The sequence below is a fragment of the Poromitra crassiceps genome (genome assembly GCF_964638095.1).
Source record: "Poromitra crassiceps genome assembly, chromosome: 28".
NCBI lineage: Eukaryota > Metazoa > Chordata > Actinopteri > Beryciformes > Melamphaidae > Poromitra > Poromitra crassiceps.
The window spans coordinates 18,777,629-18,795,610 of NC_139651.1; the positions used below are offsets into that span (position 1 = coordinate 18,777,629).

The window sequence follows — 17,982 nt, forward strand, 5'->3', positions numbered from 1 at the left end:
GATCAAAACTCTGCACATGTAACCACAGAGCCCTCAGATCAAAACTCTGCACATGTAACCACAGATCCCTCAGATCAGAACTCTGTACATGTAACCACAGATCCCTCAGATCAAAACTCTGCACATGTAACCACAGATCCCTCAGATCAAAACTCTGCACATGTAACCACAGATCCCTCAGATCAAAACTCTGCACATGTAACCACAGATCCCTCAGATCAGAACTCTGTACATGTAACCACAGATCCCTCAGATCAAAACTCTGCACATGTAACCACAGATCCCTCAGATCAAAACTCTGCACATGTGACCACAGATCCCTCAGATCAGAACTCTGCACATGTAACCACAGAGCCCTCAGATCAAAACTCTGTACATGTAACCACAGAGCCCTCAGATCAAAACTCTGCACATGTGACCACAGAGCCCTCAGATCAGAACTCTGCACATGTGACCACAGAGCCCTCAGATCAAAACTCTGTACATGTAACCACAGAGCCCTCAGATCAGAACTCTGCACATGTAACCACAGAGCCCTCAGATCAGAACTCTGCACATGTAACCACAGAGCCCTCAGATCAGAACTCTGCACATGTAACCACAGAGCCCTCAGATCAGAACTCTGCACATGTAACCACAGAGCCCTCAGATCAGAACTCTGCACATGTAACCACAGAGCCCTCAGATCAGAACTCTGCACATGTAACCACAGATCCCTCAGATCAAAACTCTGCACATGTGACCACAGATCCCTCAGATCAGAACTCTGCACATGTAACCACAGATCCCTCAGATCAAAACTCTGTACATGTAACCACAGAGCCCTCAGATCAGAACTCTGCACATGTAACCACAGAGCCCTCAGATCAGATCAGGGATGTTCAACTCATATGAAGAAGTAAACGCAGCTCCGGCTTGATTTAGATGAAAAGAACACAGGAACAAGAACAGTGTCAGCTCATCTTTGCTTTTTCATTTGTTGTTTAAAGGAAGAAGAGCAATTATTATCTGTAATTGCTGCTTTGATTTCTATCTGACAACCAACCAACCCGGCTGTGCCATCGCTATCTCCACAAACACACTCTCTCTCTCTCTTTCTGTCTCTTTCTGTCTCTCTCTCTCTCCACAAACACACTCTCTCTCTCTCTTTCTGTCTCTTTCTGTCTCTCGCTATCTCCACAAACACACTCTCTCTCTCTCTTTCTGTCTCTTTCTGTCTCTCTCTCTCTCCACAAACACACTCTCTCTCTCTCTTTCTGTCTCTTTCTGTCTCTCTCTCTCTCCACAAACACACTCTCTCTCTCTCTTTCTGTCTCTTTCTGTCTCTCTCTCTCTCCACAAACACACTCTCTCTCTCTCTTTCTGTCTCTTTCTGTCTCTCTCTCTCTCCACAAACACACTCTCTCTCTCTCTTTCTGTCTCTTTCTGTCTCTCTCTCTCTCCACAAACACACTCTCTCTCTCTCTTTCTGTCTCTTTCTGTCTCTCTCTCTCTCCACAAACACACTCTCTCTCTCTCTTTCTGTCTCTTTCTGTCTCTCTCTCTCTCCACAAACACACTCTCTCTCTCTCTTTCTGTCTCTTTCTGTCTCTCTCTCTCTCCACAAACACACTCTCTCTCTCTCTTTCTGTCTCTTTCTGTCTCTCTCTCTCTCCACAAACACACTCTCTCTCTCTCTTTCTGTCTCTTTCTGTCTCTCTCTCTCTCTCCACAAACACACTCTCTCTCTCTCTTTCTGTCTCTTTCTGTCTCTCTCTCTCTCCACAAACACACTCTCTCTCTCTCTTTCTGTCTCTTTCTGTCTCTCTCTCTCTCCACAAACACACTCTCTCTCTCTCTTTCTGTCTCTTTCTGTCTCTCTCTCTCTCCACAAACACACTCTCTCTCTCTCTTTCTGTCTCTTTCTGTCTCTCTCTCTCTCCACAAACACACTCTCTCTCTCTCTTTCTGTCTCTTTCTGTCTCTCTCTCTCTCCACAAACACACTCTCTCTCTCTCTTTCTGTCTCTTTCTGTCTCTCTCTCTCTCCACAAACACACTCTCTCTCTCTCTTTCTGTCTCTTTCTGTCTCTCTCTCTCTCTCCACAAACACACTCTCTCTCTCTCTTTCTGTCTCTTTCTGTCTCTCTCTCTCTCCACAAACACACTCTCTCTCTCTCTTTCTGTCTCTTTCTGTCTCTCTCTCTCTCCACAAACACACTCTCTCTCTCTCTTTCTGTCTCTTTCTGTCTCTCTCTCTCTCCACAAACACACTCTCTCTCTCTCTTTCTGTCTCTTTCTGTCTCTCTCTCTCTCCACAAACACACTCTCTCTCTCTCTTTCTGTCTCTTTCTGTGTCTCTCTCTCTCTCCACAAACACACTCTCTCTCTCTCTTTCTGTCTCTTTCTGTCTCTCTCTCTCTCCACAAACACACTCTCTCTCTCTCTTTCTGTCTCTTTCTGTCTCTCTCTCTCTCCACAAACACACTCTCTCTCTCTCTTTCTGTCTCTTTCTGTCTCTCTCTCTCTCCACAAACACACTCTCTCTCTCTCTTTCTGTCTCTTTCTGTCTCTCTCTCTCTCCACAAACACACTCTCTCTCTCTCTTTCTGTCTCTTTCTGTCTCTCTCTCTCTCCACAAACACACTCTCTCTCTCTCTTTCTGTCTCTTTCTGTCTCTCTCTCTCTCCACAAACACTCTCTCTCTCTCTCTTTCTGTCTCTTTCTGTCTCTCTCTCTCTCCACAAACACACTCTCTCTCTCTCTTTCTGTCTCTTTCTGTCTCTCTCTCTCTCCACAAACACTCTCTCTCTCTTTCTGTCTCTTTCTGTCTCTCTCTCTCTCCACAAACACACTCTCTCTCTCTCTTTCTGTCTCTTTCTGTCTCTCTCTCTCTCCACAAACACACTCTCTCTCTCTCTTTCTGTCTCTTTCTGTCTCTCTCTCTCTCCACAAACACACTCTCTCTCTCTCTTTCTGTCTCTTTCTGTCTCTCTCTCTCTCCACAAACACACTCTCTCTCTCTCTTTCTGTCTCTTTCTGTCTCTCTCTCTCTCCACAAACACACTCTCTCTCTCTCTTTCTGTCTCTTTCTGTCTCTCTCTCTCTCCACAAACACACTCTCTCTCTCTCTTTCTGTCTCTTTCTGTCTCTCTCTCTCTCCACAAACACACTCTCTCTCTCTCTTTCTGTCTCTTTCTGTCTCTCTCTCTCTCCACAAACACACTCTCTCTCTCTCTTTCTGTCTCTTTCTGTCTCTCTCTCTCTCCACAAACACACTCTCTCTCTCTCTTTCTGTCTCTTTCTGTCTCTCTCTCTCTCCACAAACACACTCTCTCTCTCTCTTTCTGTCTCTTTCTGTCTCTCTCTCTCTCCACAAACACTCTCTCTCTCTCTCTTTCTGTCTCTTTCTGTCTCTCTCTCTCTCCACAAACACTCTCTCTCTCTCTCTTTCTGTCTCTTTCTGTCTCTCTCTCTCTCCACAAACACTCTCTCTCTCTAGGGATGCACCGATCCACATTTTTTCACTTCCGATCCGATTCCGATACCTGAATTTGGATATCTGCCGATACCGATATTATGCTGATACCAATATTTTTCTTGAATATACAGTATAGGCAAAGATTTGGCCAATTCAAGATTTTTTTTTTAAAATATACCTTTCAAAAAGCAGACAAAATTAAGAAAATATACAAGGCAAAGAAATATACTATTATACATGGGCAAATTACGGCCCGCGCTGGAATTGGAGAAAAAAAAAAAAAAATCCGATTCCGATCCGATCCGATTCGTGAATTATGTCAGTATTGGCACCCAATACCGATATTGGGTCGGATCGGTCCTATCCCTACTCTCTCTCTCTTTCTGTCTCTCTCTCCACAAACTCTCTCTCTCTCTCTCTCTATCTTTCTGTGTCTCTCTCCACAAACTCTCTCTCTCTCTCTCTTTTTGTGTCTCTCTCTCCACAAACACACTCTCTCTCTCTTTCTGTCTCTCTCTCCACAAACACTCTCTCTCTCTTTCTCTTTCTGTCTCTCTCTCTCTTTCTGAGACCAGCAATAGCACACCAGCTGTTTGTTTTGGGCTTTTACTGTCTTACTTTCTTTACATTACCTTCTTTATTTCCTCTTCCTCCTCCACTTCCTGTTTTTGGTGCTCCTGTATCTGCTGACCCTGTCCTGTCCCAACGCCTGCCTGCCTCCCTGCCTGCCTGCCTGCCTCCCTGCCTGCCTGCCTGCCTGCCAGAGGGTTCAGAAGGCTGCCAAAATCAAGAAGAAGGCGGTGTGTAAAAATCAGACTGAAAGGAAGAGACCACCCGCACTCCACCCTCACCTCTCCTTCCTCATTTCACTTGTGTGTGTGTGTGTGTGTGTGTGTGTGTGTGTGTGTGTGTGTGTGTCTCTGTGTACCCCGTCCCGTCTTCCTCTCGTAACACTGCTCACGTTCATATATCAGTTGCTGAATGTGGAAATATAATTCTTGGTCGATTGACTTTGACATTGTTTTAAGCAGGGCCGCTGGAACTGTTTTTAAGTAGGGGGTGCTGCAAGGAAGGGAGTCTTGACGGGGGGGAAATGAATGTTTTATTGGACGTTTGGATGTTTTTTAGGCATATTTAGAGGAATATCTCTTTTTAAATTAGCATTAGGATTATACTGTTGTGATGTCATTCATTATTCAGTATTTTCTCCTTTTCTCACTCACTTTCATGTCACCACCTGCTCTCCCTTTAGGTAATTTTACACGACAACAGACAGCAACACAGGCAGAAACACTGCACTTATTATTATTATTATTATATTTGATTATCTTATCATTATAAACCAAACATCAAAAATAACATCTCCACCCTCTTTACTTTGCTCATAGTCTTCAACTAAACCCCAAATATCGCAGTATAAAACATAAAACACATTTTAATTATATATTATTTTATTGACATTGCAATTCCAATACAAAACAGTAGAGGGTGCTGCAGCACCTGCAGCACCCCCACTTCCCGCGGCCCTGGTTTTTAGGCGTTGGCTGATCCTCCGTGGAAGCCAACTGTATTTGAGTCCATATTGCAGTCAGTGTACACGGAGCGCCAGATCTTCACACTCCAAACCACAAGGTGGCAGGAGAACATTAGTCATCATCAGGACACCATGGGTCAATCAATCTCGACACTATATTACAGAGCCTTGCAAAAGTATTCAGACCCTTTGACTTTTTGCACGTTGCATTTTGCTATTAAGTTGATTTAAAATATATATATATTCAGGTTTTCTCTACAAAGAAATTTCTGTGAACGAAATCTATTTTGCACAAGTATTCAATTTTGCTTAGTTTGGGCTAAACTGCCATACTAACAAAAAAGAAAAGCTCAGCATTTTAACTCATCACTCATTTAGAGTCTAATTTAGATAATTTAAGGCATATTTACTTCTTCTGAACAATATTTGTCTTTCAAACATTTTTTTATTTGTCTTGCTAACAAAGCAGGCCTGGCGCCTTCACTAGATCTTAATGAGACTGAATGTTTTTTCTGGCTGCAGGGTGGACTCTCTGAAGCACAGTATGACTATAGAATACATTACAGTCCACTCTTAATGATGCACTCACAACACACGAATACGCCATTTGTGTGAGAGCCCATATTAACAATGTAAAAAAATAAAAAATAAAAAGAGACACACAACATTATTCAAGTCAAGAACACAGTGGGAAACGTCAGGTGCTAGAGCTCAGTCTTTTTGTTGCTCCACCCTGGGGAGTTGAATGATGTGTTGGGGAGGTTTTCATTCATACAAGCACAGTATTTAGATGCTTAATTACAGCACTTCCATGGATTTTTTTGATGACGTCTTCGTCTCTCACTGTTCTGCACTCCACTGATGCTGAGACACCGTGTGGAGAAGGATCATCTGGAAAGACCTCAGCTCTGTCTGTCTGCATGTTGTGCTTGATAAGAGCAGATATATCGCTGATGCACCTTCCCATTCTGCTCGCGTTCTGCTGTGTGATGGTGTCTTTTTCTTCTTCCTGTGGATAACTGGCCCAGCATAGATCAGGTGAAGTCGTGTGGAATCTTGGCAGGAGATATCAGTGGTGAACATCAGGGTGTGTTGTCAGTCCCTCAGAATGAAAGGGAAAGGGCTTCTTTCTAGAAGGGAATGAATCCATCCTAGAAGATGAAGAGATACTGATTTCCTCACTGACAGAAGCCATAGACCAGAATGCAATGCAGCCATGTGAGAAATGTTACATTTTGAGTAAGGACCTGTCATAGACACGTCCCAATGTTCACACACTAGTTATTAACTAGCTATCTTTTTTCGTTCCCATTTGCCCACATTTGATTCAAAACAAGTTCATATTCCTTCTTCAGGGGTCGTCGAAAAGGCTTCTTCTGAAGTAGAGGTAGATGAGGCAAGTTGAGGGAAAGTACATTTCAACACTTCATCAGAAAATAACTCAAAATGCATTGGACATCATGAATAAAAAAGATAATACCTCGCCGTGGAAAAGCATCTGAGGTTTAGATTTCGACTTTAATGAGCTTCATCCAGGCCTGTCTGCTCTGTATCACTATAAGAGCTGGATTGTTATTCTGCAGCTCCTGTGTTGAGTTTGTAAAAACAAACCCCTCAGTGGAGAAAACAAACCATGAAGACAACAGAGACACACAGGAGGGGATTTATTGATTTATTTATTCCTCACATCGTCATAAGCTTCATAGGAGTACAAAAAAAAAAGAATGTTATTAACCACCTCCTAAAATAAACGGTGCACAATTTATGACATTAAATATTTCATTACCGCTCTGCTTATGTGCTTTCATAATATTTTTAAGACTGCTGCCTCATTGGAAACGCATCAGGCACTTTTTTAATTAAGCCAAATCAAATATAATTTCATTAGACTGCAGTGCTCAGTGATTACAGGGGAATGTGTGCAGGCGTGTGCTGTGCTGTGCTGCATGCTGTATCAGCCAGCTGCTAAGGCTTTAGAGCTAAGCTGTTTCTTGTTGTTGCACCAGCTCACCATCACCACCAGGGTGAGAATTTCTTCGTTTTAGGGGCAAGGCCATTTGGCCTTCGACGTCGCATATACTTTTTTAGGGCACAAGGCCACATGCCAGGGCACAAAGGCCATTGCTCTAATGACATCGTCAAAGGGCGGCTCCTAAGAATTTAAAATATGAGACCATTTTGATTTGTTTTAACACTTTTAGTAACTGCATAATTCCATTTGTGTTATTTCATAGTTTTGATGTCTACTATTGTTCTAAAATGTGAAAATTGTTCCAAAAAATAACAAGAAAAATGGGATTCGTCCAAATGCATGACTGGTAATGTAGATAGAATAAGGACAGATAGTTGTGAATTGTTATTGTTATATCAGAAGTGGCAACCTTGATACAAGGTACGTGAGGTCTACAGTATGTAGAGCAAGGAGGCGATCTGACCAACAGGAGGCGATCTGACCAACCCGCTGTGTTTTGTGTGTCGGTTTACTTGCAGAGCCCGGACGGAGATGCTCAGACACTCACTGAGGTGGACCTGTTCATCTCCACCCAGAGGATCAAAGTTCTCAATGCAGACTCACAGGTGAGTGTCAGGCAGCAAGCACAGAACACATTACATATTCTGTTTGGTGGCTGTGTTTATTCTCCTGTGGGAATCAAACCCTTAAAGCTATATTCCACTTAGTTTTAACATGGGGGTTATATTTGGCACTTGACCGCCATGAAAACCAGAATATGACCATGAAAATAACCTGAAAACTTACATTTAACACGTGTAAGACAACAAAAAAACGGTAATTAGTCTGTGATAATTTTACATTTCTATTCTTGGTTGACACTAAAAGTAGATCTAGTCTCCCAAACAGGAACTGTCTCTCCTAAATGGTATCCCTCCAAAAGGTTCTCTTCTATCAATACAAATGCTATTTGGCGAAATTCACAGTATCTCAGATCAGTGTTGAGTCTGTTCATGAACGTATTACAGGTCAGTTTGCAGGCTAATTTTCTGGCCTTATTCAAATGAATGGGAAATTGAAATCGGAACACTACAAACCCATCCTGCTGCATCCGATCTTGGTTAGTAGTTTAGATTCTGGTTGAACCCCCATGTTGAGACTACAGGAAGTGGAATATTGCTTTAGCCAACAGTGTCCGTGGCTCTGTGGCGTGCCATACTTCAACTATTGCGCTACATAAGGCCGTATACTGAAGGAGTGTGTTTCGGTGTCTGATGTCTGTGCGGACTGCTGAGAAATCCTATCATGACGTCATCATTGATGCACATTCCTTCTCCTGAAATTGCATCACAGATTGTCGTATTTATTTGCTTGATCAGATGATCAGAAGAGGATAAGAATAGATTTTATAAAGCTGCGTCTGTCCATCTGTCCATGGAGAGTGACTCAGAGTGAATGGAGAGTGCAAGCTGTTTGATCGCAGAGCTACAGTGAAGAAGCAGATATCTTCTGTGTTCTGTGTGAGACCATTTCATAGTTGAACATTCGTATGAATATCCCAACAATGTAGGGATGGGACGATATGATTATTTCACGATGCGATTCCATACACGTTATGGGGTTTCATTGTTCGATACAACCATGATACGACGATAATATAACATTTTGATGTAAAAAAAAAAAAAGTGGGACTGCATGTGTAAAATGTTCTTTCTAGCAATGGCACTGGCTTACTAGAATCATGTAAACAATTTTTACTGTACATATTATTACAAAGTACAAATAAGTAATGAAATTGTGATGGTCAAGCTATCTCATTTGTGATTATAACCGCAGAATAAAATATTACAATTAATTCTTCCGCTCCACAAAGCATATTGTCACTTTTTTGTGATGTATGAGGCCATTTACACCTGGCGCTAACATGTGTTTTATGTGATCAGATTGCAATCAGATTGCAGAAAATGCATGTTAACGTTAATGGAATCAGGCTGAAGTGATAAAATACAATCTGATTGCAATCTGATCACAGAAAACGGATGTTAACGCCAGATGTAAATGGAATCAGGCTGAAGTGATAAAATACAATCTGATTGCAATCTGATCACAGAAAACGCATGTTAGCGCCAGGTGTAAATGGCCTCTATTTGTCACGATTGTGACTTTGTCCGTCTTTCTAGTCCCCTCAGGTTCCTCATGTTTCACTGTCTAGGTCCAGCAGATCTATGTTAGTCTCCAGTCTGTGTCTTGTTAGTAAATCACCCAGCTGTTTCCCATGTCTAATCACTTCCCTCTGTGTATTTAGGTTCTGTTCTCCTCTCAGTCTTTGTTTGGTCATCAGCAAGTTCACCTGTTCTGTCCCTGTTACCTGTCTTTATGTTACCTGTTATTTCATTACCCAGTTTTGGGTTTCTGCTGTTGTTCTGCAATTGGGTCCTCTACACCAGGGGTTCCCAACCTATTTTGTGCCAAGGACCGGTAGATACATGGGGGGGAAAAGTTGCGAACCGGTTGTCAATTTTAAAGGTCCCATTCCGTGCAAAAGCTGTTTTTACTTGTAAATGCATATATACTGCTGTCAGCCCTCCCTGTAATGAGTGGTCACAAGCTCAGAACTGCCAGAGTTGGATTTGTCCCTATCCAGCTTCCCCCTGCAGTCTCCTCCAAGCCACACCCCCAAACGCTTTGTTTGCCCAGAGGGGAATTGGGACGTCACGAGCTTCCTCACGCATACTGCGCGGGTCTCTCTCACACAAGCTACCTGCACCATTTTGTCTATAGCCACAAAATTAACACTTCTTTTTTTTTTTTATATATTTTATTTTACTTTTTCAGAACATAAAGAAAACAAAACAAGAACAGGAGAAAAGAAAAAACATATATACATACATTCAACATTACAATGCTACAAAATGTCAAAATGTGCTTACAAATCGATTAAAAAAAATATATATATATATATATACTGTGCAAAGGATCCCAAAGAAACTCAAATACCGCTTTTAGCCTGATCAAAATAGGTCAGGAACGGGTCCCAAATAACGGAAAATTTCCTTAGAGAATTTGACCTCTGGAATCTGAGTCTCTCCATACGTATAACTGAGATCATGTCTGTCAGCCACAGCTGAAAAGAAGGTGGAGAGGAGGACTTCCATTCCTTCAAAATTAGTTTCTTGGCAACTGTCATTCCCTGTGTCAGAGATTGCTGCACGGCCGTTGGGAGGAGCAAAGAGGACTCCGAGCAGCCGAAGATGGCGAGTTCCGCCTCCAGTTGGAGGGTTATTTTGTAGGCCTTAGAGTACCAGTCAAATATTTTGGCCCAGAATCCTGATAGTGAAGGGCAAAACCAAAAAGCATGGGACAGTGTGCCCTCCGACACCCGACACCTATCACATAGTGGTGAGACCGAAGGATATATCTTGTGTAACCTATGCTTGGAGTAATGAAGACGGTGAGCAACTTTAAATTGGATAAGTTGATGTCTACTATTAATTGAACAGAGCTGGACCACAGACAGACTCCTGTCCCATATGATTTCAGACAGATCCACACCAAGTTCCTCCTGCCACGCCTCTTTGATCCTCTCAGTGGGGGCCTTAATGCAATCGTCGAACAAACACACAAACTTAGAAATAAGATGCCTGGAGTTGGGAGGGCTTAACAAAACCTCAAAAAAAACATGTTCATCTGGGAGAACGTCAAAATTGCGAATCTTGGATCGGACATAATGTCTAACTTGTATATATCTATAAAGATGCGTTTGGGGCAACTCAAATGCTCTCTTCAGAAGATCAAAGGATGCAAATTGGCCATCAATATACAGGTCACTGATGGAGACCAGCCCCTTTTCACTCCAGGCATGGCAAATTCTATCTGACCATGAGGGCAAAAAAGAATGATTAAAACAGATTGGTGTGTGAACAGAAACATCTGGTACATTCAAAACTTTCTTAACCTGATTCAGAATTCTGACAGAGTTTTTCACAACAAAACTCAAACCTTTCAAAGTCCCAGGCTCCTCTAGCTTAGAAAACAACATGGCTGGCAATGAGGACCTGGCGATAGAGCCAGCCTCCATTTGTAGCCACAGAGGGGCCCCGGGAGTTAAATTTCCAGCAGTTCCTTGTCGCCAAAACATCACAGCCCTAACATTGGCAGCCCAGTAATAGTGCTTAAACACTGGTAAGGCCAGCCCCCCTGCCGACTTAGGTTTTTGCAGATGAATTTTAGAAATTCTATGGTTCTTATAATTCCAAATATAGGACAGAATTATGGAGTCCAGCTCTTTGAAGAAAGCCGATGTAAGAAAAATGGGGAGGCTTTGACACAAATAAAGGAACCTGGGAAGTGAAACCATCTTAATTGAGTTTATACGACCAATCATGGATAAAGGGAGGATTTTCCAGCTTTCTATACATTGTTTAAGTTTTGAAACAAAATCCCTAAAATTCAACTTAAATATTAGCTTAGGATCTCTGGGTATGGTCAAGCCAAGATAGGTGAGGCGGCCCTTTGCTAATTTGAATGGGAGACTCTCCAGGAACCCAGGAGTAAAGAGATCAGAGAGAGGCATAAAGTCACTTTTTGTCCAATTAATTGTGTATCCAGACAGCTTACCGAAAGAAGTGATTAGTTCTAGGAGAGGGGGGATAGATTTTTCTGAATTATGCAGGTATATTATCACATCGTCGGCATACAAACTGATACGCGTCTCGACACCTCCGACCTCAAGGCCTGCAAGGCTTGCGTGACTACGTATTTTTAAGGCAAGGGGCTCAAGCGCGACGGCGAAGAGGGCCGGCGAGAGAGGGCAACCCTCCTGGACCGAACGAAATAATGGAAACCTGGTTGACTTATCGCCATTACTTATAACTGAGCATGCCGGACTCGCATATATAAGCTTTACCCAGGATATGAATGAATTGCCGAACCCGAATCTGTGCAGTGACTCAAACATATACGGCCACTCAACCTGATCAAACGCCTTCTGTGCATCAAGTGATAAAATCGCAGCACCACTGGTCTTACTGTGATCCGCATACATGGTGTTAAGGAGACGTCTGACATTGGAGAAAGCAAATCTACTCGGCATAAACCCTGTCTGGTCAGGATGAATAATAGATGACAAATGTCTATTTAACCGGGTCGCCAGCATTTTAGTGATTACTTTTCTATCAAAATTTTGAAGCGCTATGGGTCTGTAGCTAGCCGGATCGGCTTCGTCCTTCCCCTTTTTTTAAATGAGGGAGATGTTAGCTTCATACAATGTTTTAGGCAAGATTTTGTCCTTCACAGAGTTAGATGCCATTCTGAGGAGGAGTGGAGCGAGAATGTTGCAAAATTTCTTGTAAAATTCAGCGCCAAATCCATCCGGGCCAGCTGCTTTGCCTGATGGGAATGACTTAATGCCAGAAGTTATTTCCTCCAATGTAAAATCAGAGTCTAAGTCCTTTCTGGCATCATCACTAAGTTTGGGCATTTCCAGAGGGTCAAAAAAGTCACTCAAATCCGACTGGGCGGCATCACACTTAGATGAGTAGAGTTCACTATAAAACTCCCTAAAGCGGTTATTTATCTCCTTAGGGTTAGTCAGCAGGGCGCCCCTTTTTGATTTAATGGAGAGGATTGATCTAGAAGCCTGAGCGCCCTTGAGCTGCCGCGCCAGGAGCCCCTCAGGCTTATCTCCCAATTCAAATTGTTTTTGTCTCAGTTTTAAAAGAAGAGTGTTTATTTGGCCACCTAAGATGCAGTTATATTCATATTTTAATCTTAATATCTTATTATAATCGTCAGAGCATTTTGAAGCCTGATATACCACCTCAAGGGCGGAAAGGGCATTTTCGATCTCCAATAGCCGCCTCCGTCTTTCTTTTTTGGCAGTAGATTCATATGAGATTATGTCCCCACGAATAACTGCCTTTAAAGTTTCCCATAGCGTGGAGTCTGAAACTTCACCATTATCGTTAAATTCCATAAACTGTTTTAATTTGGTGTCAATATGCTCTATGAATCTCTCTTCCGCAAGTAAGGTTGGATTAAAACGCCAAGAGTACGTTTGTTTAGGGAGAGAGAGATTCAGGGACATAGTCAGAGGGCCATGGTCAGAGATCAATATGTTGTGGTATTTGGTGTTGGTGACATGGGGAATTAGCTGAGAATCTATTAAAAAATAGTCTATCCTACTGTAAGATTTGTGGACATGGGAATAGAATGAGTAGTCTTTATCTGTGGGGTGCTGAACCCTCCAGATATCCACTACATTCCTAGATTTAATCAAATTGTTCAATACCGTCACTGATGAGATTGTTGGGGGTGGTCGTGAAGACAGCCTACCTAAATATGGATCTAAGTAACAATTTAGGTCACCGCCAATTATTATATTTGAATTATTAGAGTCGGGGAGTAGATTGAAAACTTTCTTAAAAAAACTGGGGTCGTCTGTGTTTGGGCCATAAATATTGAGTAGGGTAATCGGAAATGAGTCGATGGTGCCAGAAACTAAGATGACAAAATTAACACTTCTAGCTGGAGCGACGCCAACTGTACGTGATCCAGCAACTGCGGAGGTGCATTCGGTAAGTCTAGGCATTTTGAGATGTCCTCTTTAGCATAGCAACGTTAAGTTAACGATAGCGTTAGTTGTAGACACAACCTAGCGTGCTGGTCCACAGACGCTAATCTGATCCGCTGGGAGCCTGGGGCGGGCTCTCCCTCAGCGGCCAATGGGAACTGTTAGTTCTGAATATATTATAGAAACAGACCTTTCTTGGGACGAGGAAGGGACAACTCCGTCCAACAAACGGGGTTGCTATATTTTCGACAAATTAATCCAGAATCATGTTTTATGGACCAGAGACACACGTTTTTAAGAGGTTACAGCTGCACGAATTGGGACCTTTAATGGTTTTAGTTACATATATATTTACTCACCAGGTGGCGACAAAGGGTAAATAACAGCCTTTTGTGTTGTACTGTATGTAGCCTACAGTATTTGTTTTTGTTTCAACTACAAACATAAATAAACGTCATCTTGAAACTATGTTTCAACTACCATACACGGCCTATACCATACACGGCCTATAATATTATAGCCTATTTTTATTTTATTTTATTTTATTATTATTTTTTGGACCATGCTCGCGGCCCGGTACCAAATGCGTTGCGGCCCGGTACCGGTCCGCGGCCCGGTGGTTGGGGACCACTGCTCTACACCACTCACTGTGACAGTATTCATAGTATTCCCATGACGTCGCAAGCATTTTCCTACCAATATGGCGCTGCAATATACACAGCTCATTGGCTGTTTGTGTCACTTGATTGTAATCACCTGTTAATTGATTACAGTCACCTGTTATTTTCCTACCAAGAGGGCTGTGTGATGATTTAACAGAATACTATCAATTGAATTGTATTTTCTATATATTGTCGAATCCCTAACAATGACACCACCTGCAATCAACTCCTCGTTTATTAAAAAAGCTACTACATAGACCACTACATAATGTTGTTCTCATTGATTCTAATAGGAAGTGTATTATTAACTCAAAAGACAGGCTGAAGGTCTTATGATCTGATGAATTCTCTTATTCAAGTTTTCTGACAAACCCTCTCTCCACTCTTGGATCACAGTGTTGTAACAATGCATTTCTCTAGCTGTACTTCAATAGACCAAATCAGCGGGGATGTTTACATTTACTTCCGGGTACCCCTGAGGTCCACACATTATAATGGCGGTGGATGGCACAAACTGACGTGTTGAAGACAAAAACAGACAAAGAAGACAAAAATGGTTCGTCCGTGTTGTGTTGTTGTTTAATATCATTCATAACAACACTTTCACTAACGTTAGTGGAGACCAGACTAGCTAATTTACCTGTTCGACCAGACCAGAGTAGACTTGAAGCTAAATTAAATTAACGTGGCGTCAGTAGCTCTGTCTGTAACGTTAACGAGTCTGCAAAAAAACAGCGAGTTTGACAGACAAACAAACGTTATTAGCTAGCTAACACTACATAAAACAAACACAGAAGAAAGGCTAGATACGTCGGACAAGCATGTTTACCAACCGTTTGAAAGTAGTCGGCCGAAAACAGCGAGAGGGTTTGACAGCATTTATTTGACAACACGCACATTTAAACCTGCCGCCTTCCCCAAGTGGTACCCGGAAGTAAATTTGTTTACATGGTGACGTCACGGTGATTTGGTCTATTGATAGTATTCTGTTACATCACCACACGGCCATTTTGGTAGGAAAACAACAGGTGATTGTGATCAATTAACAGGTGATTACAATCAAGTGACACTTACAGCCAATGAGCTGTGTGTATTGTAGCGCCATATTGGTAGGAAATAGGCTTGTGACATCATGGGAATACTATGAATAAGAAGCAGTTGTGTGAAGTCGTGGTAAAAGTCGTCACACAGGTGGAGTCTTTTATGGAGGCACAAATTATTCTGGGAGTGTTAAAGTTCTTAGGATCAGGAAAAGAGCTTTGTGTAGACGGTAACACTTTACAGTAAATATACAGTCACACTTTATATTAAATATACAGTAACACTTTACAGTAAATATACAGTCACACTTTACAGTAAATATACAGTCACACTTTACAGTAAATATACAGTCACACTTTACAGTAAATATACAGTCACACTTTACAGTAAATATACAGTCACACTTATTTACAGTAAATATACAGTATGGGAAAGTTGACTCATTTACTTCCTGTAAATATACAGTATGGGACAGGTGAGTCACTTGCTGCCTTTCAATCTGAGCTGCCGTCTGGCTGACTGAGCAGCAGCAGTGTCAGGGCGTGTGTGTGTGTGTGTGTGTGTGTGTGTGTGTGTGTGTGTGTGTGTGTGTGTGTGTGTGTGTGTGTGTGTGTGTGTGTGTGTATGTGACTGACTGACTGTGCGTGCGTAAGTGTGTGGGCAGCTGCCTGGCAGAAACTAACTTGCTGCAATGCAGTGCCTCTCTTCTTCCCTCTCCCATCTGTTTGCCCCTCTGGTACTGTGGCTGTGTGGCACTCTGGAGATCTTGAGAGAGAGAGAGTCCAACTTTTGACAAGCCTTTCTTGAGAAGCAGCCTACAGCTGCACGGGGGTTTGGGGCATTGATGCACAATAAGAACAGCTCTAGGCAAGCTGTAATGTGAAATTAAATGAAATATAATACTAGCATAAAACGTCAACCAATACAAATCCCCTTCAACAAGCCCACAGAGGTTCACACATTGATACTGTAATATTGATAGCACTTGTGTTGTAAATGTAGTTTGAGGCTTGACCTCAAAATGAAAACTTCCTCTATAAAAGCAAACAGTGCTTCAAAAATAACAATTGCATGAATATTAGTCATCGAGTGGTCTTTTGTCTTCTTTTGACAGCTGGAATCTCCCACACCACAAATTTCATGAACCAACTGAATTGCTCCTGATAGCGGACATTGAAATTAATTATTAGTGTATTAACGCCAATGAAAACGTAACACAAGCTTTTAACACACAATCGATTTTTAAACATTTATTTCAAAACATCATTGTAAAATTCAAGGCCTTTAGCCAAAGCTTCAATAACAGAGCTCAGCTGACAGTTTAACCTGCAAATGAAAACTATAAAAAGGGGCGTGGTTTTGGCGTAACCTATGTGCGATTCAAAATAATGCGTCCCTGGGGTAATGTGAAACCCCTAGGGGGCAGTATATCCACAGGACCCCATGCAAGGGATATGTCACTGGGCTAATGTGAAACGCCTAGGGGGCAGTATATCCACAGGACCCCATGCAAGGGATATGTCACTGGGCTAATGTGAAACCCCTAGGGGGCAGTATATCCACAGGACCCCATGCAAGGGATATGTCACTGGGCTAAGTCCCTGATATTGTACAAAGCTAGTTATGGTCCTGCAACAAAATGATCCTCAAAGACACATAAGTAGTAGAGGACATTTGATACAGGACAGGACACAGCAGGACACAGATACACCTGTATGAAAGCTGGCTGTGATATTGCTAATAGCCAATGTCTGATTTGGATGTAGTCATTTTCTCAATTCTATCGCTTCACAAATTGACTTTGGATTGAATTGGAATGTTTGTTGTATCCTGTATGTTCATACAATGTGATTTTGGTCGGTGTGCCGACAGGAAACGATGATGGACAACGCGCTCCGCACGATCTCCTACATCGCCGATATCGGGAACATCGTGGTTCTGATGGCGCGCCGCCGGATGGCGCGCACAGCCTCCCAGGACTGTATCGAGACCACGCCCGGCGCGCCCGAGGCCAAGAAGCAGTACAAGATGATCTGCCACGTCTTTGAGTCGGAGGACGTAAGTGCTTCTGGAGGCTCACGGTGGAGCAGCTGTCTTCTCACTTTGTTTAGGTGTTTATTTTAGTCGCGGGCGACGGCTTCTACGGATGACAGGCTTCTAAAGGAAGTGAGTCTAAGTCGTCTTCCTCTCATAATGAATTGACTCATTTTGGCCACATGAATCACTCTGACTTCACAACATGCAAACTAATGACAATCTTTAGAGACAAGATGTTCCAAGAAAGGTGACGCTCCTCATTGCCTCAGCAATGTTTGGCTAATTGACAGTCAGATGTTATCGCAGCTTGCCAGTTATTCTTTATATTCATATATATTCATATATTTCACTCCTGAGCAGATTTCTACAGCCTGAAAGTTTTAATCATTTTAAATTATGCCAATATATGTATAGGGAAATTATATTAAAAAAAAAAAAAGATTAGAGAAACTTAGTGGAACAGTATGAGAGCATAATGCAGGTGGGCGAGCCCAACCCACTGTTTAGTGAAATGATGTAAATTGGCCACATTTATTTTGATGTATTCTTTTCTAACCACAAAGCCGTTGTTGTTGAACCAGATTCAGCAAGACGTTGGCTCCATGACAACAACAGCTCATGAAGGAGACAGTAATCGTGGGTCGGTTGCCGGGCCGAATTAATCTCTGTCTATAATTCTGCTGCAAGGATTCAGAGGCCAGCCAGCTTCATAAAACACACATTTAGA

At 42.3% G+C, this 17,982-nt stretch overlaps 1 protein-coding gene across 1 annotated transcript in view; it reads left to right on the forward strand.

Annotated features, from left to right (window-relative positions):
* The window catches only part of apba2b (amyloid beta (A4) precursor protein-binding, family A, member 2b), a gene marked incomplete at both ends in the record, with an annotated part of 55,677 nt that overhangs the window by 28,624 nt on the left and 9,071 nt on the right, over positions 1-17,982 (forward strand). The window contains 3 exons of the mRNA XM_083662186.1: positions 4,224-4,259; positions 7,484-7,570; positions 17,091-17,276. Coding sequence (XP_083518312.1) covers positions 4,224-4,259; positions 7,484-7,570; positions 17,091-17,276 — 309 coding nt within the window. The remainder of the gene's footprint in view (positions 1-4,223; positions 4,260-7,483; positions 7,571-17,090; positions 17,277-17,982) is intronic.